General features: G+C 51.4%; 1 protein-coding gene across 1 annotated transcript in view; it reads left to right on the plus strand.

The window, feature by feature from the left end:
• Positions 1-4,784: 4,784 nt before the first annotated feature.
• Positions 4,785-21,731, plus strand: part of PITPNM3 (PITPNM family member 3) — a 70,975-nt gene continuing 54,028 nt past the window's right edge. The window contains 3 exon segments of the mRNA XM_081889773.1: positions 4,785-4,858; positions 9,067-9,134; positions 9,136-9,167. Coding sequence (XP_081745899.1) covers positions 9,067-9,134; positions 9,136-9,167 — 100 coding nt within the window. The 5' untranslated portion in view covers positions 4,785-4,858.

A 21,731-nucleotide genomic window follows, 5' to 3' on the forward strand; every position in this document is an offset into this window, starting at 1 on the left:
CAGTGAGGAGCTGCCTTGCCAGTCAGAATGGGGGGGAAAAGAGAAAAGTCTTTCATCATACAGTGCATGGTGAAACTGTGGAACTTACTCCCACTGGAAGCAGTGATGGCCACCGACTTGGATGGCTTTAAAGAGGGTAAAGCAAATTCATGGAGGAGGAGGAGAGGGCTATTGATGGCTACTAGCCAGGATGGCTATGCTCTGCCTCCACGGTCAGAGGCAGCACTGCTTCTGAATACCAGTTTCTGGAAGCCACAGGAGGGGAGAGTGTTGCTCTTGTGCTCTGCTTAGGGGCTTCCCATTGGGGCATGTCGTTGGTCACTGTGAGGCTAGGTGGGTCCAGCAGCCAGGCTCTTCTTATGGAACCTCCAGGGGCAGGGGCACTCTATCTAGATTCCTAGGTTCTTTGGGGTATTTGGCCACTGTGAGAGCAGAATGCTGGACTACTGGCCTGATCCTGAAGGGCTCTTCTTAGGTGGTCTGCCAGTGGGTGGGGATGGGGCCCTTCCCTGGCTGCCATTTGGTGTCTCTCCCCGCTCTGCCCGGATCCTTGGCTGGCCTCGCTCTGTCAATATTTCAGCTCCGTGTCACTGGGGCGCTCCTGTCTTTGCAAGGGGGTGTCTGTTACGCTCCGCGGCTCCCTTCAGGGTTGTGACATTTGCGGTTTCTTCCTTCTGTCTTCCTTTGCCTCCACATGCTGCAGGAAGTGCCACCCGGGAGGCCCAACCCTTTCAGAATTGCATGTTTACGTCTTCCCTGGCATGAAGAAAAAAAGGTCTTTATTTTTGAATAGCGAAATGAGCGGGTGTCAAGATGGGAGAACCACAAGCGTTTCTCCTGTCCTTGGTTAGCGGAGCAGAACAAAATGGGGAGGGGGGAGAAGAGATTTTTCCCCACAAGGAAATAAGAAGGCAAGGAGCAAAAGTGCCTCAGTTTTCCATCTAGCTACTTGGAAGAGGCGTGCCACCCCACACCAGTTTGGCCTGAGACAGGGAGGAGTCTTGGTGGATTGGGAGGAGGCTAAGGAGATGGGGGGCCACAAGAGAAACCCATTTCCACTCCAGTACTTGGATGATCTGAGTCTTCCTGGACTCCAACATGAGTGAATCCCCCTTGAAAATGCAAACAGTGCCCGGTCTCTCTCCAGCCACCACTTCAACCTGCAGGATCAGACCAAGGGACCCCACCCTGTTCTCAGTTCCTGGCTGGATGCCCCAAAAGGGAAACTAGCAAGCAGAAGAGCCCTTTCCCTTCCTGTGGTTTCCAGCAATGTTATTGCCTCCGACAGTGGAGGCAAAGCAGAGCCATTGGGGCTAGTAAAGGTAAAGGAACCCCTGACTATTAGGTCCAGTCGTGACTGACTCTGGGGTTGTGGCACTCATCTCACTTTACTGGCCGAAGGAGCCGGCGTACAGCTTCCTGGTCATGTGGCCAGCATGACTAAGCCGCTTCTGGTGAACCAGAGCAGCTCACGTAAACGCCGTTTACCTTCCCGCCGGAGTGGTACCTATTTATCTACTTGCACTTTGACGTGCTTTCAAACTGCTAGGTTGGCAGGATCAAGGACCGAGCAACAGGAGCTCACTCCGTTGTGGGGATTCGAACCACCGACCTTCTGATCAGCAAGTGCTAGGCTCTGTGGTTTAACCCGCAGCGCCACCCGTGTCCCTCATTGTGGCTAGTAGCCATTGAAAACGCTCTCCTCCTTCATGAATTTGTCTGATCATCTTAGAAAGCCATCCAAGTTGGTGGCCATCACTGCATCCTGTGGGAGAGAGTCCCGTATTTTAACTATGCGCTGTGCAAAGGTCTTTCTTTTCTCTGTCCTGACCAGCAAGGCAGCTCTTCACTGCATCTCCAGCTGCGGAAGCAGAGCAGAGCCCTTGTGGCTAGTAGCCCTCAATAGTCATCTCTACACATGTGTGTGTATGGGGGGGGGGCTGTAAAAGGGGACTGTGGGCGAAATGTGAAGAGCCTGGCTTTGCATCCCATTCCTGCCCCCCGCCCCCCTCCGTCCTCTCCTTTGCGCCTGGGCAGAGGCTGTCCACCCGTCCCCACAATGCTGTATCCTCCATCTGGTGAAGAGGCTGCAGCAGATGGATATAACTGGCAGGTTCTATTTTTAGCCAGGTGCAGCGCAAAGCCCAGGCCCTGGACTCTTCGGAGCGTAATGTGTGAATGAGAAGATGGTGTGTTCTCCCAAAGGCTGGGCTGGGGGGTGGGGTGCTTTAGTTTCCTGGTGCTAACCAGGCATTTGCTGCTGAGCTGAAAGGCATGGGCATTTCCTCAGCCCAGGGAGGGAGAGAGAGGAACATAGATTGCTTGTTGCCTTTCATTCTATTCAGACCATCGGGGTTAATCTAGCTCAGTACTGGTTACACTGGCCGGCAGCAGCAACTCTGCAGGGTCTCCAGCTGGGTTTTCTGCCAGCCTGACGTGGAGATGCCAGCTTCAGGGACCTTCTGCATGCAAGGCAGGTGCTCGGCCGCTGACCCTTCCAATGCAAAAGGAGCGCTTTATTTTGAGTGAGGCCACTGGCCTTTTTCTCCAGCAGCAGCTCCCACGGGGCCCTTCCAGGCCATTGACTCCAGATGTACAGTTTGTAATTTGGCAGCAGCAGCAGCTGCTGCAGTGTCTCTTCCAGGGACCCTGATTTTTCTTTTCTGCGGAGCCTTTTCTGATGCTGGGACGATGGTTTTTCTCCCTGTTAGCAGAGAACATAGGAGACTGCTGGAATCAGGCCAGTGGCCCCTCTAGTCCAACATCTTGTTCTCACAATGGCCAACCAGAGGGCCAACCCTCCAGCAAGATCTGAGTACAAGAGCAATTTCCCCACCTTGAGGTTTCCAGCAATTGGTATTCAGAAGCATTTACTGAATCTCTGTGGAGGCAGAGCGGAGTCATCATGGTTAGCAGCCACTCGTAGTAGCCACTGATTTGTCCAAACCTCTTTGAAAGTCATCCAAGTTGATGGTCCCTAAGAGATTCACCTACAGCCTACAGCAGCTGTGATGGTAGTCAGTATGGAAGCCACACTGGGAGGGGGTGTGTGTGTTGGGCATGGCATTTGCCCCAAGCAGGGAGATGTGCAGAGGAGGAAGGGAGCAGCATTTGGGGAAGGGCTGCAGCTAAGAAATAGAGGATCAGCCAAAATTCAAGTCCTGGAATCTTCAGGTATGGCTGGGAGAGTGCTTGGAACCCTGGAAAGCTGTTGCTGCCAGTAGGCAGTTGGCTCCTTACCTCTCTCGCCCTGACCTAGCCACTGTGATCCACGCGACGGTCACCTCCAGACTTGATTATTGCAATTTACTCTACGTGGGGCTGCCCTTGAGACTGACCCAGAAACTCCAGCGGGTGCAGAATGCCGCGGCAAGACTCCGTACGGGGTCCTCGCTGTGGGATCACATTCACCCAGTGCTATACCAGCTGCACTGGCTCCCGGTGGAGTACAGAATCAGGTTTAAGGTGCTGGTTTTAACCTTTAAAGCCCAATACGACCTAGGACCCTCGCACCTACGGGACCGCCTCTTCTGGTATGTCCCATGGAGGACCTTACAGTCTTCAAATAAAAACATATTGGAGATCCTGGGCCACAGGGATGTTAGGCTGGCCTCAACCAGAGCCAGGGCTTTTTCAGCCGTGGCCCCAATCTGGTGGAACGCTCTGTCACAAGAGACTAAGGCCCTACGGGACTCGACATTTTTCCACAGGGCCTGCAAGACAGAGCTGTTCCACCAGGCCTTTGGCCAAGGCATAGTCTGACCCCCTCCCTTGGTAATCCTCATAGAACTCTAGCCCAATGGTTGCCATTAATTTGACTCTGAATTGATTTTAGAATGAATTTCAATTAATTGATTGTGATTTTATGTAAACTGTGTTATTTTTACTGTTGTTAGCCACTCTGAGCCCGGCTTCGGCTGGGGAGGGCAGGATATAAATAAAATTTTATTATTATTATTATTACTGAGCTAGATGGGAAACTGGTTTGACTCAGTATAACAGCTTCCTATGTTCCACTTCAAGGTCGGGGGAGGCAGCTGCTGTCAAGCCCGTTTTCCAATGAGATTGGACCTTGATGCTGCCTCAATGGCACCGGGTCGAGGGGTGGTGGGGTCTTTGTGGGAGGGAGAGCGGCATCTCTTTCCCAGACAGCTGCTGCTGCGGAGATGCCTTCTTCTTCTTTGGCAAAGGTGAGGCAGATGGAGACCTGCCTCAGTTTCCCTGGCAGAAGGAAGCTGGAACGCTCGACGCAATTTTTGTGAGTGGGGAGGTGAAAGAAGGGGGGGGGGAGTCATTTCCAGAACGACGGGGCGGGAGGGGGGCTGTCTTGTCCTCCGCCCACTGGGCCAATCAGTAGAAAAGGGGTGCACATGTTTGCGGGAGGCCTGCACTGCTGATTCCTCGCACCCAGTTCCACCTGTCAGGGATTCTTGAGCTGAGATTCCTGCATTGAAGGGGTTGGACTAGATGAGCCTTGGGGGTCCCTTCCAACTCTACAATTCTATGAGAAACGGCAGGAGCTCCCACCCCCTTGCGCTTTTTAGACGCAGGACTGAAAGCCGGGAATGGGGGATTAGTGGAACCTCACCCACCCCCCAAGTTTCTACCCCAGCTCCAGGCACAGCAGGAGCGGGGTATGTGTGTGTCCTCGAAGACAGTTGACCCCCCCCCCCACGCTGCCAATTGGCTGCGGCGCCTTTAAATACGGAGGCGGCGGGAGGGGGGGGGAGAGCGCGGCGGCGGCGGCGCCTCTCCTTCTCCTTCTCCAGCCCGGGCGAGGAGCGCGACGCAGCTCCAGCGCTGGAGAGCGGAGGGAGGCCGGAGGCGATGGCGACAGACCCGCCGCAGCCGCGCCCAGGTGAGCCGCCACCGCATGGCCCAAAACGGAGGGAGGGGGAGCCTGCTATGGTGGAGCGGCTCCTGAGCACGTGCAGAGCGCGGCGAGCCAGGGGAGGCGCCCGACTTGACCTTCTGCATAGCTGGAGCCCCCCGTACTCGCAAGCGGGTCCCGCTGGCAAAGCAGGCGGCGCCCTTGAACAGGGGAGGGGGAAGAGCGCCCTGATGGAGCGAGGACGCCAAACATGTGCAGAGGGCCTTCTCTGGAATCGCAGGGAGCTTGGACCCTCCATCCTTTAGCCATTGACAGAAATGGTGGTTGCTGCTGCTGCTGCTGCTGCTGCTGCGTCTCTCTCTCCCCTCGTAAAATACCCCACCATCCTGTTTGCATCAAGCGCTCTCGGGCCACCATCTCCGCCCCTCATCGCTTCTCCGCCCCCAGGTTCCTTCAGCCCCACGTTGTCTCTACCCCTCGCCGAGCTCTCGTGGTGGTGGGAGTCATAGGAGCCAACTCCCAGGGGCCGAGGTCCCTTCGCTCCCCACCCTAAAATATTTGAGGGGGGTCGGCCCTCCCCCCAAGTTGATGGGCATTACCATTCAAATAGTGTGGGTGCACCCCGTCATGTGATCATTTATTTCATGCAAGTTGGCACCCCTGGTGGGAGTCTTCTGGAGCACCCACGGCGAATCTCCGGGAAAGAAGGCTAGACTAGCAGCAGCAGCCCCGGCACGACGCCGGGCTCTGGCCAGCAGCCTTTCCTCCTTTTCCAGCCTTTGCGGGAGTCCCTCTTCCCCACAGCAGTAAAGGAGTTTTTTTACTCTACCAATCCCCCGATCTCCATTTGGAGGGCCAAAGGAGAGGCTTTTCCCGCTGTGTTCTCGCTTTGGGGCCAACTTCGAGTTTCTGCTTGGTGACAGCGGTGCTTGCCCCGCGGAACTCCCTGCTCCGTGAAGTTAGGCAGATTCCTAAACGTTTCCCCATGTTCTTACAGATGTTATATTTACAAAAGGCGCTGACTCCTTGGCCTCATATCTGTTCAGGACAGCTTTTACCTGATATAGTTTTATCCTTCCTTGAATGCTGCTGTGGAATTACTGTGCTGCTTAGCGGTGTATAAATACTTCCGACGTCTTTTCTGCTCTCCCCACCCCCCACATGGGTTGCAAAATGCCCTTGTGGGGCTGATCCCCTCTCTCCCTGCTCCTGGAATGAACGAAGCTTGACTAAGCAGACAGGGAGCAAGCTGGCGGGTGTGTGGCGGAAGGCCTGTGGTTCTGGCAATTGCAAGGGGACTTCCTGACACTGTTGTGGGTGCTTTGTGCAAGGTTTGGAGCCAGGAGGCCACTGTCCACGGTGGGGCTGCGTGGGGTGGGGCTGCTTTTGGCGGCAGCGGCGAGGATAAGGCGCCTATCCAGGCTAGCACGGTGTGGTCTGCCTGCCTGGGCCGAGAGGGTTATTTGCCACTCTGGGCCACAGCTTGCCAGGTCTGTTCTGAGTCTGCCTTGGGCCAGTATCTCCCCAAAGCTCTGGAGAGATGTCTTCCTCTGTTGCGTCCCGTCCATTCTGCTGCTGCTCTGTAGCCTGAGCAGAGGAAATGTTCCAGCGAGTGTGGAAGGAAGGAAGGAAGCCTGCGCTGGCAGGTCTCTAAGTCTTCTCAGTTCCACCCGCCTGATGCAAAGCTTAATTGGGGATGGGGGTGGTTTGTAGATGCATAATGGCTACGTGCTTCTCTGAGCGCTGGAGAAGTTCTAGCCGTCGCGCCCCTGCTGGGTTTGGCCTCCTCCGGACGAAAGCGGAGGGGGAAGTCAGGCTATCTTTGTAACAGCTGAGCACGGAGGAGGCAAATCACTGAGAACCCCCTCGCCCGCACCCCACGGCTTTCCAACAGGTCTCTGTCTCTCCACAAATTCAGACTATGAAACTGGCTCAGGGCTGGGGCTGGGGTCACTTTCCAAACCCCTGGTGGATCCTCCTTTCGAAAAAGCAGAGGGTGGGTGGGGAGAGATTCCTCCTGCCAAAGATCCTTCCTCCTCTTTGGTTTGCTGAGCTCACATCCTCCAGTCGCCCTTCCAGAGATCAAGATGGCAAGGGTCGTAAAAGGTAGTGTTGTTTCCCAGCTGAGCATCCCAAAATAAGAAGCTGGGTTTGCAGGCGTTTCTGCTCAGGGGGGAATCTGGGGACCCTTTCCGCTCTGTCTCCTGCTGCTATTCTCCACCCCCCACCTCTGTCACAGGAGATACTGGATGGGCAGTTCAGCCATGCAGGTATCCTGCTATGGAAGGAGCCCCCATGGACACGGCTGAGCTGAGCTGTGGCCCTGGAGCACAATGCAAAGGCTGTGGTTCCCAAAGTGTGTGGTTACATCCCACCCCCTGGAAGGGGGAGAATGGGATTACCTGGGAGGGTGCCAGGAGGGCACTGGAGGTGTCAGTGCCTATCAGACTTGAAAAGCTGGCGTCGCTTTGCAGTTGCTGAATTGATTAAACTAAATGGCTTTAATTGGATTTTGAATGAATGTGCAATTAATTGTTACTCTTTCAAATGTTATTGCATTGCTATCTTTCTCAGTGGGATATGCAGACTTCTGAGTAACATTTCTTATAGGGCAGTGTGCAGGAGTTTAGGGAAGGAAGGGGGCAGTAGGATGAGAAAGGGGTCAGTTGTGTTGGTGCAAGGAGGTCTGCTTCCCACCCTGTTGCCAGAACTTTACTCTGTCTCTCTGGTTCATCTCTGAGCAGCTGCTGTTTCACGCTAAGGGCTTCCTCCGTCTTCCATCTCATTATTTTGCACCCTAAGTGTGCAATCACCATTCGCTGTCAGTTATAGGATGTCCCTGCGTCATTCCTTTGAAGAACCACATTTGTAGCAAAGAGATGGCCTTTTTCACACACACACACACCCTTTTTTTTTGCTGCAGGGGAGGATGCCCCCGCCTCCTCCAGCCGTTGCTTTCATGGGGATTGAGCCAACTGGTGTAGGATGAGTGTGCAAGTGTGTCAGGCTACCTGATGATTCTGGGAGCATCCTGGGGCCAGGCCGTTGTGGCTGCAGCAGATGTCTTCAGGAGGGCTGGTCCTGATGCAGGGGATTCCAACCACAAGAAAAGGAATTTGGACTCAAGTTGTTTGATGCTGGATCTGAAAGGGCAGTGGGTGCTCCTAAGAGGTTCGTCATCAGAGGCTGGCTGGCCATCTCTGCTCCAGGATGCTATAGTAGTGGGTGCATTTCCTGTGCTGCCCAGGGGTTGAGCTGGATGACCTTTGAGGGACCGTCCAACACTGTAATTCTATTGTATTTTTAAAAAGCATTTCTTGTTCATGCCATTAGAGGTCAAGAGCTTAGTCTGTGCTCATCTGCCTTGCAAAACAAGAAAAGTGGGGGTGGACATCTTCCTCATTTTATTAAACGTTTTCTTTCTTTCTCTTTTTCTTTTAACTAGCTGTCTCCTCCTCCTTGATTTTTGTTTTGAAGGAGGAAGAACAGTTCCTGGGCGAAAGTGCGAAGGAGAAAAAAGCATGCCACATTTTGACTTTGCCGGGATTTCTGGCCAGTCTCGGCCTGGATCCTTGTTGTGGGCTTTCAGGAAGGGGAGCCTCTTTACATAATGTGGCTTTTATTTTATTTTTTGCTCCAAGGGTTTTGCTTTGACCTCGCAGAACAGGAAATACCGCTTGTGCTCCAAACTTTCCTAGGAGGAAGGGGAAGGCGGAATCTGCCTGGGCAAAGGAGGGTGGTTGGCTCCTGCCTTGGGGATGGCAACAGCAGAGAGAAAGAGTGTGTGTGTGTGTGTGTGTGTGTGTGTGTGTGTGTGTGTGTTGGGCGGGGGAGAGACAACTCAATCTGTTTTCTGTTAATTTGGATGGAAATGAATTCTTCCTCCAGTAATTGACTGCTAATAGGATTGGACTTGGAAAGCTATTGATGGCTAGATGGCTATGCGCTGCCTCCACAGGCAGCAATGCTCCTGAACACCAGTTGCTGGAAACCACCGGAGGAGAGAATTGGGCTTGCGCTCAGGTCCTGTTTGCGGGTTTCCCCATAACGGGCATCTGGTTGGCCACTGTGAGAACAGGATGCTGAATGTGATAGCACCCCTTTGGCCTGAACCAGCAGGATCATCTTATGTTCTTAAGCTGCACCAGTCGTCCCTAGGTGAAGTCTGCTGAGCCACTGGCCACAAATCCTTAACTGGAATAAATGGGTCATTTCCCTCTCATTGGTCGACACAGATGAGTTTCTACCTGATGAAGAGAGGCAAGAGGAGGGAAGGGGGAAAGAGCAGCAGCCCCCGTCTCCAAAGACAGCATTTCACTTCCCTTTAGACAGGCAGGTAAGGATGGGTGCTTGCAGCCCAAAGGAAGCTCTGCAGTTCTGCCCCTGAGTGCGACCGACCTGCAATGATGTACCACCAAACCTTCTGCCCAACCTGCTGTATCCAACTCCATCACAGGCAAATGCACTCGAAATCTTAAGGACATGAGCAGAGCTTGCTGGATTAGGCCGGTGGCCCAGCAACCTGTTCTCACAGTGCCCACCACCCCCAGATGCCTATCAGGGGAGGTCCGCAAGCAGCACTTGAGCACAAGAGCCCTTTCCCCTCCTGCATTTTCCAGCTTTTCTCTATTGGATAGAGAAAAATGCTCCTCCCTCTCTCATTGCACCAGAAATCGTGGGCATCCCATGAAGCTGGGCATTGGAAGATTCAGGACAAGAAAGAAGAACAACTCACGCAGAGCAGAGTTGAACTGTGGAACTCCCTCCCACAGGAGGCAGTGTGATGGCCACCAACTTGGATGGCTTTGAAAGAGGGTTAGACCAGGGCTGGCCCAAGGCATTTTGGCACCACACAACGATGCTCCTCTAAAACGGCCAGGGAAGAAGGCAGGGTGGAGATCTACACCAGGAACAAGAGTGGCGGGTAAAGATTCTCAGAAATAGGTGGTGGGAGGAGACTAACAGGGCCTCCTGTTCACAGAGGGGCTGCTGAGAAGGCAAGGTTTGTGCGGCCACTAGCACCGTGGAAGCAGTGCCGGGCAATGCATTCATTGGAGGCTGGACCTGCCACTCCTGTGGATGCTGTCGCCTGAGGCAGTTGCCTCATCTTGCCTCATGGTGGGCCGGCCCTGGGGTAGACAAATCCATGGAGGATGGAGATGGCTGTCAACTAGCCATGGTGGCTATCTTCCCCCCTCCACAGTCAGATGCAGCAATGCCCATGAATACTGGTTGTTGGAGGGGAGGGTTTCCCATTGGGGGCAGCTGGTTGACTTATGTGAGTACAGGATGCTGGGCCTCATCTGGGAGGCTCCTTCTTATGTTCTTAAAAGGCAATGAGGACCACCTCTGCCCACCCAAGGAAGTGGAGCCCCACGGAAACCCCCTTGCCATGTTCTGACCCCCTCTCTTTCTGCCCCGCTGCTGTTCTGGGTTTTTAAAAGCCCTCTAGGAAATAAAATGGCAAGGCTTGTTTTGACTGGAGATGGCATAGGGTGTGGACTGATGAGCAATTACTCTCTCCTACCTCCCACTGGAACTCACTGGGTGGGGAGATTGCCCGCCTCTGCCCTCTGCCGGGCTCAGGGCCAAAGCCTCTAGTGTGTGCTGCGGGTTGATTTAATTTTAAAGACTTTTAAGATGGTTTAATAGGAGGCAGGTTGATTGCATTGCCTTCAGCTCTACAGGGAAACCCTGGGGACTTGGTGCTGCTGCTGCATGTGGGGACCTCTTGTGGCCCAGCTGGGAAGCACATCCCATGCAGTCGTGAATCCCAGCCTCCCTTTGAAAAGGCCCCAAACTGGCTGCTGGCCTGCCTATTAGGGCAAATCCACCTTTAATGTGCACCCCACACACATTTAAATAACATGACCTCCCCCAAGGAATTCTGGGAATGGTAGGTTGTTAAGGCTACTGGGAATCAAAACTCATTTGAGGGGGCAACTACAGTTACCAGGATTCTTGCGGGGGGGCATGATTTTTATTTATATTTATTTCATAAAATTTATACACTGCTTGATTGTAAAAAAAAAACCTCCAACAACCCTCAAAGCAGTTTATATATATATATATATATATATATATATATATATATATATATATATATAATAAGTTTATCACTAAGAGAAACTAACAAATACTTTAAAACTTTCAAAAAGTTAAAATAGCAGTAGACTAAAAACAGATCGAGACTCTCAACAACTTCCTAAACATCTGGACAGAACTGTTTTTAGCCGGTGCTGAAAAGAGTTCAGTGAAGGCACCTGCCTGTTGTCAAGAGGCAGGGAGTTCCAAAGGGCAGGAGCTGCCATACTAAAGGACCAATTGCTTACAAATGTGGAATGGGTATTATGTGGCAGCTGTAACACTGCTCCGTTAAGTAGGTGTATATGGGGTGAGGAGATTTTGCAGGTAAACAAGTCCCATGTTGCTAGGGGCTTTAAATGTGCACCTGATGTTTTTTAAATGTATGGTGTGGATCTGCTCATTGTGTGCATAGTTGCCAGGCTCCCCCTCCAGCCCATCACAGTAGCTCACATGGCCAGTGTTCAGGGATGGTGATGCTTGAGTTGTTGGTGATGGGAGTTGTTGCAGGGACACATATTCCCCCACTAGAAAAGGCAGAATGGGGAGGTTGGAAAAGTGGAACCCTATCAGCATTTGCAGGATTTGTTCCTGGCTTTGGTGGTAGAATCAAGTCTGAATCCCTGAATCTTTCCGGGTTTTGTAAAAAGCAGTTCTAGGCTGGAGAGGGAGAACAGCGATGCCTCTGAACAGTCGTGGAGGTAGCGGGGATGGGGAGAGACTCTTTAAGAAATGGAGGATCCTTTGCCCTGATCACCACATCAAATTGGGGCTTTGCAGCTAAATTTAGTACTTTCTGTCTCCCTATGTTTTGGGATGGTTTCTACCTTTGGCCCGCCAGAAGTTGCTAGATAACATTTACAACTCCCATCATGAGAACCTAAGAAGAACCCTGCTGGATCAGGCCAATGGCCCATCTAGCATCCTGTTTCCACAGTGGCCAACTAGATGCCTCTGGGACACAAAACAGGATTTGTGTATAAGAGCAACTCTCTCTCTTCTCTCTCTTCTGCCTTGGTCTGACCACACCTGGAGTCTTGTATCCAGTTCTGGGCACCAACATTTAAGGAGGATGTTGGCAAGCTGGAACATGTGCAGACGAGGTCAACCGAGTTGACGATAGAAAAGTTTTCTAGTTTCTAAGCTAGCTGACAAAGATTACGAGGAATAAGGTGTGTTGGGTGTGTTTAGCCTGGGGAGAAGAAGACAAGAGAGGTGACACGACAGCCACCTTCCAATATCTCAAGGGCTGTCACGTGGGAAGATGGAGCCAGCTTCTTTTCTCTTGCTCCAGAGGGGAGGACTTGAACCAATGGATTCAGTTGACAAGGAAGGAGATTCCGGATCAACATGAAGAAGAACTTTCTGACAGTAAGAGCCATTCAGCTGTGGAACGGGCTCCTTGGGAAGGCGGTGGACACTCCTGCGTGGGATGATTTTGAAGAGATATTGGATGACAATTTGTCAGGGATTCTGATTCCTGCATCGTAGGGTCAGACTAGATGGCCTCTGGGTTCCCTTCCAGCTCTACAGTTCTGTGATTCCCCTTGCATGGTTTCCGGTAACTGATATTCAGGGGAAATAAATTCTGCCCCAGGGTCAATGGCCATGGGGGATGGGAGTCTAGCATCATCTGGGGGGCTCAGATTCCCACCAGTGCCAGTGTTGGGGCTTGTCTCCTTGTGGCTTTCACCCCACCCCCGAATAACATTTAATTTCGTTCTGTATCTCGCTGCCCCAGTTGCATCGCTGCAATGGTGGTGCTCCTGAGCGCCCCCTCCCACCACCGTCAGCTGGGCATCTTGCCTCCGGCACTAGTGGTGATATTTGAAGGGAGCCCAGTGCGCAGGCGCCTCCCTGCACGGGAGAGAGAAAATAGCTCTGGGAAAATAAACATTAGTTCAGGGTGTTTGGAAGCCTGGCGGCCTGGCTAGACGCCAGTGGCGCTCAGCTCTCTCTCTCTCTCTCTCTCTCTCTTGGCTGGCATTGTGTCCGTCAGCGGAGCGAGCTCTGAAGGAGGCGCCTTGTCTGCCCAAGGCAGAAAATGAGGCATGGGGCTTCTCGAGAGTCTGTGACCTTCTCCATCCCGAAGGAGTTTGAGCAGCCTCCTTTGTGTCTCCCTTGACAGCCGCCTTCAAAGGGAAGGCCAATGGGCCGCTTGCAATGGCTAAACGGGCTTTGCACCCTCTCCAGAAACTTGGAAGGATTTTAAAACAGGATTGGACACATTCACGGAGGCTGAGAAGGCTGCTGCTAGCCTTGATGGCAATGCTTTCTGCCTCCACAGGCAGAGCAATGCTTCTGAATACCAGTTGCTAGAAGCCATGGAGGGGGGTGGGTCTTGTGCTTGTGGGTTCCCCATAAGGGGCATCTGGTTGGCAACTTTGAGAACAGGGTGCTGGATGAGAAGGGCCATTGGCCTAATCCAGGGAGGACTCTTCTGATGCTCTTATAGAACCTTCAGGCCCAGAGGCAGTCTGTCTAGATTCCTAGATTGTTAGATGAGTGAGAAGCAGCATAATTAAAAAAAAATCATGAAATTGTGCAGGGCATAATCTTTTGTAATACCAGAACGCTCAGACATCTAATGAAGCTGAATGTTGAGAGATTCAGGACAGACAAAATAAAGTCCATGCAGTGCAGACTTAATCTGCGGAACTCCCTCCCACAGGAGGCAGTGATGGCCACCAACTTGGATGGCTTTAGGAAAAGGTAAAGGGACCCCTGACCATTAGGTCTAGTCGTGGCCGACTCTGGGGTTGCGGCGCTCATCTCTCTTTACTGGCCAAGGGAGTCGGCGTACAGCTTCCAGGTCATGTGGCCAGCATGACTAAGCCGCTTCAGGTGAACCAGAGCAGCGCACCGAAATGCCTTTTACCTTCCCGCCATAGCGGTACCTATTTATCTACTTGCACTCTGACGTGCTTTCAAACTGCTAGGTTGGCAGGAGCAGGGACCGAGCAATGGGAGCTCACCCCGTGGCGGGGATTCGAACCGCCGACCTTCTGATCGGCAAGTCCTAGGCTCTGTGGTTTAACCCACAGTGCCACCCGTGTCATGGATGGCTTTAGAAGGGAGTTAAACAAATTCTTGGAGGAGGAGAGGCTATCAATGGCTACTTGCCATGATGGGTATGCACTGCATCCATCATCTGAAGCAGGGATGCTTCTGAATACCAGTTGCTGGAAGACACAGGAGGGGAGAGTGGTGGTGTTCTGCTTAAGTCCTGCTTGTGGGCTTTGCTTTGGGCTAGCTGGTTGGTTAGTATGCTGGGCCAGATGGCCTGATCCAGCAGGGCACTTGTTAGGAGCAAATGTCCACACAGAGCCAGAAAGACCTGGAAATGCTTGGTTCACGAAGCCCATTCATCCGAACTGCGCATGTGTTGAAAGTGAAATACTACATTTTGTGCAGAACCACATAAAACATATTTATTTCATTCAATTCATACACTGTTTGATTGCAAAAACAAACAAACCTCAAAGCAGTGTACAAAAATACAAAATAAGACAACAAAGAAAGAGAAAATTACAGTAGCTTAAAGCATGCAAAAAGTTTAAAGAATAAAATGGGTCGTCTGAATGAGAATGTGTTGAGCAGGTGCCCCAAAGAGAACAGCGAAGGCGCCTGCTTGATTTCAATAGACAGGAAGTTCCAAAGTGTAGATGCCGCCACACTAAATTGTAGAGGATGCCCACTTTCCACTGGCTTTCCCCCCCCTGTCATAGGCACTGCCAGGGACAAAAGAAGGGGTGCTTTGCTTTGCTTTCTTCCTCCCCTCTCCTCCCTCTCCCCCTCCTCCCCTGCCCCCTCTGAACTGGGAGTGAAGCTGCATCACCAGCACCCGAATTAGCCCCTGATGTCACCCTGGAAGTTGGCGCTGTGCTCCAGAACGCAGCCACTCCTTGCGTCAGCCGCGGCTCATTGACATTCTCTCCGGTGCTTCCCTCTCCCCTCCTCAGCATGCGCCGTTGCTGCCAGGTCTATTTTTAGCTCCACAGGTTTGAGCAGAATGAGGCCTCTCCATCACAACTTCACCCTCCCCGACTTCTGCTTGCCTCTTCCCCGTGTTCAAGACAGGGGAGGAGACTCCACACACTCTCTTAGTGTTTATTTATTGCCTTGAGAGCTCCAACTTTTCTCCCCAAGGAGCTCCAGGCGGTGTACGTGGTTCTTCCCCCCATCTCAATTAATCCCCACAGCAAACCTGTGAGGTAGGCTAGGCTGAGAGGCAGCAACTGTCTCCCCAAGGTAACCAAGCGAGCTTCATGGCAGAGTGGTGGATTTGAACCCTGATCTCTCCCAGGTCCTAGTCAGACACTCTGACTGATACCAATGGGAACATGTGAGTCAGTTGTGACTTACAGTGGTACCTCGGGTTAAGAACTTAATTCGTTCTGGAGGTCTGTTCTTAACCTGAAACAGTTCTTAACCTGAAGCACCACTTTAGCTAATGGGGCCTCCTGCTGCCGCCGCCCCACCGGAGCACGATTTCTGTTCTCATCCTGAAGCAAAGTTCTTAACCTGAGGTACTATTTCTGGGTTAGCGGAGTCTGTAACCTGAAGTGTATTTAACCTGAAGCGTATGTAACCCAAGGTACCACTGTATTTGTCAATGGTAAAAATTAAGCACTGAAAGAGGATAGGAGAACTATCATCCTTTCCTTAGCAGTGATAAGGACCCTGAAGTCTCTCCCTCCCCCATCCACTATATCCTGCAATTAAGAAACCCATTATGTGCTTGTGGGGTCGTCCCCCCCACATCTCCCTGTTGTAATGCAAAAAAGCATCCTTGCCAAGACTGGATGGTCCTGAGATGAGAGTCTGGAAATCACCAGAGAGTTTATAAAATTTTGCATGTCACGGAGAGAGTGCTTGTTCTCTTGTAAGCAGGCCAGTGCAGACCTTGCCTGAGGTCTAGGATGGGAGTCTTGTTCTTGGCATGATGGCATAAGTCATGGGTAGGCAAACTAAGGCCTGGGGCCTGGATCCGGCCCAATCGCCTTCTAAATCTGGCCAGATCTGGGAATCCGTGTGTTTTTACATGAGTAGAATGTGAGCTTTTATTTAAAATGCATCTCTGGGTTATTTGTGGGGCATAAGAATTTGTTCTCCCTCCCCCCTTTCCCCCCAAAATATAGTCTAGCCCCCCACAAGGTCTGAGGGACAGTGGACCAGCCCCCTGCTGAAAAAGTTTGCTGACCCCTGGCGTAAGTCCAGCAGGGCTCCCCAGCCGGCTGAGTCCTCTGAGGCTCAGAGCAAGTGGACCTGGCTGCCCACCCCTCTGCAAGGGTGTGTAAGGACGTGGTCATCTTGTGGAGCTCAGGTGGACATCCAATCTTGTTGAATGGTGTGAAGAGTCATCTTTGGCTGTTGAGGTCAAAGGCCTTTGTCAAGTCTATGAAGGCGATGTATGAGGGGCATCTCTGCTCTGGGCATTCCTCCTGCAGCTGCTGCAGTGAGAAAATCATGTCGACTGTTAACCTCTGAGCTCTAAAGCCTCATTGTGACTCAGGATAGACCTTGTCAGTGAGTGACTGTAATCTGTTGAGAACTTCACGGGCAAAGGATTTCCCCACAGTACTCAGCAGGGAGATCCCATGTTACAGTCATGGCAGTCCCCTTTGTTCTTATAGAGCAGTGTTTCCCAAACTAGAGTCCCCAAAACGGCTGGTCTTTGGACTACAATTACCACCATCCCTAGCTAGCAGGACTAGTGGTGAGGAATCATAGGAACTGTAGTCCAAAAACAGCTGGAGACCAAAATTTGGCTGATAATGGCTACTAGTCATGATGGCTATGGTCCGCCTGCAAAGTCAGTGCTTCTGAATGCTGGAAACCACAGGAGGGGAGAGAGCTCGCATCCTGCTTTCAGGTTTTCCACTGAAGCTTCTAGTTGGCCACTGTGTGAAGAGGATGCTGTGTGAAGACAGAATGCTGTCCAGGGTTGTAAAGACTGCGGAGAGAATAATTGGGTGCACTCTTCCCACCTTGGATCAAATCTATGCTTCCAGGTGCCATATGAAAGAGGCAGAGATAGTGCAGGATAGTGCGCACCCCGGAAATGATCTCTTTCAGCTTCTGCCTTCTGGAAGAAGGTACAGGGTTACAAAGACTAGGACTAGCTGCCTGAGAAACAGTTTCTATCCAAATGCGATTTTGGTTTTAAACGCAGTGTAAGGTAGTCTCTATGTGAGTATATTGTATTCAATTATGGGGTATCAGAGTTTTTAGGGGCTAACCAGGCTGGGATAGTTGGGATATCAGGCTTGTTGGTTTTTGAATGTCTGGTGTAGATTTTTTCAATTTTGTTGTTCTGTATGAGACAATGACAATAAAGATTGTCATTGACAAAGACAATGACAATTGTATTGTATCATATCGTATCATATCGACTAGATTAGCCATTGGCCTGAACCCTTGGGCTCCTTTTCATGGGGGCAGAGCTGCATTGCAGAGCCCCTGAATAAATGCCTGCCCAGCTCAGCTCTCAGGATCTCCACAGCTGGGCACTTTCCGCATGTTGGCAAATGCCCAGAAAATTACTTTTAATGTGGCTTGCAAGGACCTGATTGCATCCAGGTGTGGGCCACAGCCAGAAAATGATATTTGGCACGGAGGCTGACCTTTAATTAATTGGATGCAGCATGATATAATTGAATGATAGAATAGTAGAGTTGAAAGGGATCCCGAGGGTCATCTCGTCCAATCCCCTACAATATAGCTAGTGCCCAGGCTTGACATGCATCAGGACAATTCCTCACATGTAAAAATGTAAAAATGACGTTGGGGGGAATTTTGCTAAACTGGCAAAATGTCAGGGGAAACCCAGGTGTATGGCAATGCGGAAACAGCTCCGAAAGCTTCAACGTCAGTACGTTATTGGGGGAGATTTCGCTCAAAAGTTTGGGTTTGTCCGCATAAAAAGCTCAACAATTTGGCTGGTTTCCTAAAGAAAGCTCAGCAACTTTGTGGATGTCGTGAATGCCAGGAATTTTACTTTCTGAAATATGGCAACCCTACTAGTGCCTATCAAGGGGAAATTCATGTGGCTTCCAGGTAATAAGAAGGGCCAGGGAGGTGGGATTGTCCAGCTACCAGCTTAAAAATTCTACCCTGGTTGCCTCTAGGGTTTCTGGGCTATTTGTTTGTCTTGGTTTGCAAAGCCCTTGATGGTTTGGGCTCCAAATATCCGCAGGGCTCCCACCCCAGTTCCAAAACCAGATGGATTTATTCTTAATACTGCTGTGTGTATTGGGGGGGGGGGCTCTGTTCATACTCTCTGCCAGGATTTGGGGTGGGGGGCCTCTTTTCCATGGCTCTGGAACATGAGTAGGCAAACTAAGGCCCCGGGGCCAAATCTGGCCCAATTGCTTTCTAAATCTGGCTGGGATTTAGACGGTCCGGGAATTGGCGTCTTTGTACATGAGTAGAATGTGTCCTTTTATTTAAAATGCATCTCTGGGTTATTTGTGGGGCCTGCCTGGTGTTTTTACATGGGTAGAATGTGTGATTTTATTTAAAATGCATTTCTGGGTTATTTGTGGGGCATAGGAATTCATTCCCCCCCCCAAAAAATAGTCTGGCCCCCTACAAGGTCTGAGGGACAGTGGACCGGCCCCCTGCTGAAAAAGTTTGCTGACCCCTGCTCTGGAATGATCCCACCTCTCTTCTGCATTTGAAGCAGACCTCTTCAAATATCTGAAGGGCTGTCACATGTGAGATGGAGAAAGTCTGTTTTCTGCTGCTCCAGACGAGAGGATCCAAACCAGTGGATTCAAATGGCAAAGAAATGAGATTCTGACTAAACGTTAGGAAAAACTCTCTGACAGCAGGAGCTGTTCGACAGCGGAACGGACTTCCCTGGAAGGTAGTGGACTCTCCTTCCTTGAAGAGTTCAATGGCCACCAGTTGTGGATTCTTGAGCTGTGATTCCTGCATTGCTGGGGGTTGGCCTGGATGACCTTTGGGGGTCCCTTCCAACTCAACTCAACTCTATGAGTCTATGAAAAAAGGGCTGGAATCAGCCAGTTGGGCCTGTGTCTTTTGCCTTCGGTTCTCCTTCTCTCTCTCCCCCCCCCCCCAAGCGATGGCAATGCCTCCTTCCGGAAATGATGATGGGCTCCCTTGCAAAGGCAGGGATACCGGGGCTTGGCCCCCCCCAGCAGGGTTAGTTCTGCCCATCAGGGGTTCCATCTAATAGCAGCAGCGCTGCTTTTTTTGCAGGGAAAGGAGAGAAAGAGATATCCATTTGGGGGATGAGTCATCCAGCGAGCAGCACCACAAGCCGCCGCCCTCCCCTTCTTCTTCTTGCCTGTTTTGAATTCCCAGGCGAGGGCGGAGGTGAGCCTGGAGCCTGAGCTAATCGCCACAGCAGGGAACACTTTTCCCTCTCAGGGGAAAGGAAGGAGGAGCAGGAGGCAGATGCCTCTCATCCCAGTCTAGCTCCTTGAGGAAGGAGGGCTTTTAGCATTTCTAAGGAACTAGGAGGCTTTTTGAGGAGAGAGAGCAATCCTGAGTGCCTAATGGAAGGTTTCATCTCAGGTGTCCATGCACAATTTGGTTTGGTAGAGGGAGAGAGAGTGAGAGGCAGTGGTGGTGTAGTGGTTAGAGCACCAGTCTAAGACCTGGGAGAGACCGGGGTTCAAATCCCCACTCGGCCCCGAAGCTCACTGGGTGGCTTTGGGGGCCAGTCACTGCCTAACCTACCTCACAGGGCTGTTGTGAGGATAAAATAGGAAAGAACCATGGGCCCCACTTTGCTCTTCTTGGAGAAAAAGGTGGGACAGAAATGTAATGATGGGCTAGCCCTCCTCCTCTGCAGACCCAATCTTTGTGGCTTGGGGCCTAGAACATGCCCTCCCCACTGTTCAATGTGCCCAGACCATCATCCAATCATAGAACCGAAGGGTTGGAAAGCACCCCAAAGGCCATCTAGTCCAACCCCTTGCAATGCAGGAACCACAGGTAAAGAATCCCTGACAGGTGGCTGCCTAAGCTCTGTTTAAAAACCTCCAAGGAAGGACAGTCCCATGTGGCCCGTTCTACTATCGAACAGCTCTTGCTGTCAGAAAGCTTTAATCAGAATCTCCTTTCTAGCAATTTGAATTCATTGGTTCAGGTTCCCCTCCTCAGGAGCAGAGGGAAGCAAGCTTCCTCCATCTTCCCAAGGACAGCCCTTCAGATATTTGAAGGTGGTGTTATCATATCACCTCTCGGTCTCCTCTTCTCCAGGCTAAACATCCCCAACTCCCTCAACTGTTCCTCATCAGGCTTGGTTTCCAGACCCTTGGCTATCTTGCTCTCCCTCCTCAACACACTTTCTGGATCGTCAATATCCTCCTTAAATTATGATGCTCAGAACTAGACACGGGACTCCAGCTGTTCTTTGTCCAAGGCAGAATAGAAAGCACATCAAAGTGCAAGTAGAGAAATAGGTACCGCTCCGGCGGGAAGGTAAACGGTGTTTCCGTGCACTGCTCTGGTTCGCCAGAAGCGGCTTAGTCATGCTGGCCACATGACCCGGAAGCTGTACGCCGGCTGCCTCGGCCAATAAAGCGAGATGAGTGCCGCAACTCCAGAGTCGTCCGCGACTGGACCTAATGGTCAGGGGTCCCTTTACCTTTATAATCCCCCTCTGTTCCCGCCCCCTTCCTTCAGCTCTGCCTGACAGTTGGATGCACGGAAAAGAGAGTGTTATGGTTGCCTAGCAACCAGAGGGGTGGTGGTGGTCTTCCTTTGCTTTCCTGGCATCTCCTGTGACCATTTGGTTTGCAGGTAAGCAAACGCTCCTCCGCCCCAAAGCTACCGCCATCCCTGCTGTGGTCAAAGGACAGGTGTGAGGCCAAAGCTGAGGCTGAACGCTTGAAGTTTCTGGACAGGTAAAAGAAAGTCATTCATGCAACACATAGTTAAACTATGGAACTCCCTCCCACAGGAGTTGGCCACCAACTTGGATGGATTGAAAAGAGAATTGAACAAATTCATGGAGGAGGAGAGGGCTGTTGATGGCTACTGCCCTATGATGGCTATGCTCAACCTCCACAGTCTGAGGCAGCAGTTGGGAATCACAAGAAGGGAGAGTCCTGCCCTTGGGCTCAAGTCCTGCTTGCAGGTTTCCCACAGACATTCTGGGCAGCCACTGTGAGAGCAGGATGCTGGACTAGATGGGCTCCTGGACTGATCTATCAGCCAGGCTATTCTTAGGTTTTTAAAGGCCACCCAAACAGGGCAACTGTTTCTCTAATTGCTCTAGCAGAAGAACAATCAAGCCTTCACCTTGTGGTTAGCATAAAAGTCTGCTTAGGTCAGCTGTTGTGTCAGAGGAGACCCCACTCGCCAGACTCTCTTCTGAGCTGATAGGGTGTTTTGCATACATAACAGCTATTATTATTATTATTATTATTATTATTATTATTATTATTATTAAAGATTTTGTTGATTTACAAAAGTGTGTGCAATGTCTCATTCCCCCCCCCTCCATGTAACATTTTTACTACTACTACTACTACTACTACTACTACTACTAATATATTATTTATACCCCGCCCATCTGGCTGGGTTTCCGCATACTGATGAACACCCAGCCCAAACTCCCTGATGATCTCTCCCAGCGGCTGCATGTAGATGTTGAAAAGCATGGGGGAGAGGACAGAACCCTGAGGCACCCCACAAGTGAGAGCCCAGGGGTCTGAACACTCACCCCCCACCACCACTTTCTGAACACGGCCCAGGAGGAAGGAGTGGAACCACTGTATGACAGTGCCCCCAGCTCCCAGCCCCTCTAGACGGTCCAGAAGGATGTTATGGTCGATGG

The sequence above is a fragment of the Podarcis melisellensis genome (genome assembly GCF_964234715.1).
Source record: "Podarcis melisellensis genome assembly, chromosome: 15".
In the NCBI taxonomy this organism is placed as follows: Eukaryota; Metazoa; Chordata; class Lepidosauria; order Squamata; family Lacertidae; genus Podarcis; species Podarcis melisellensis.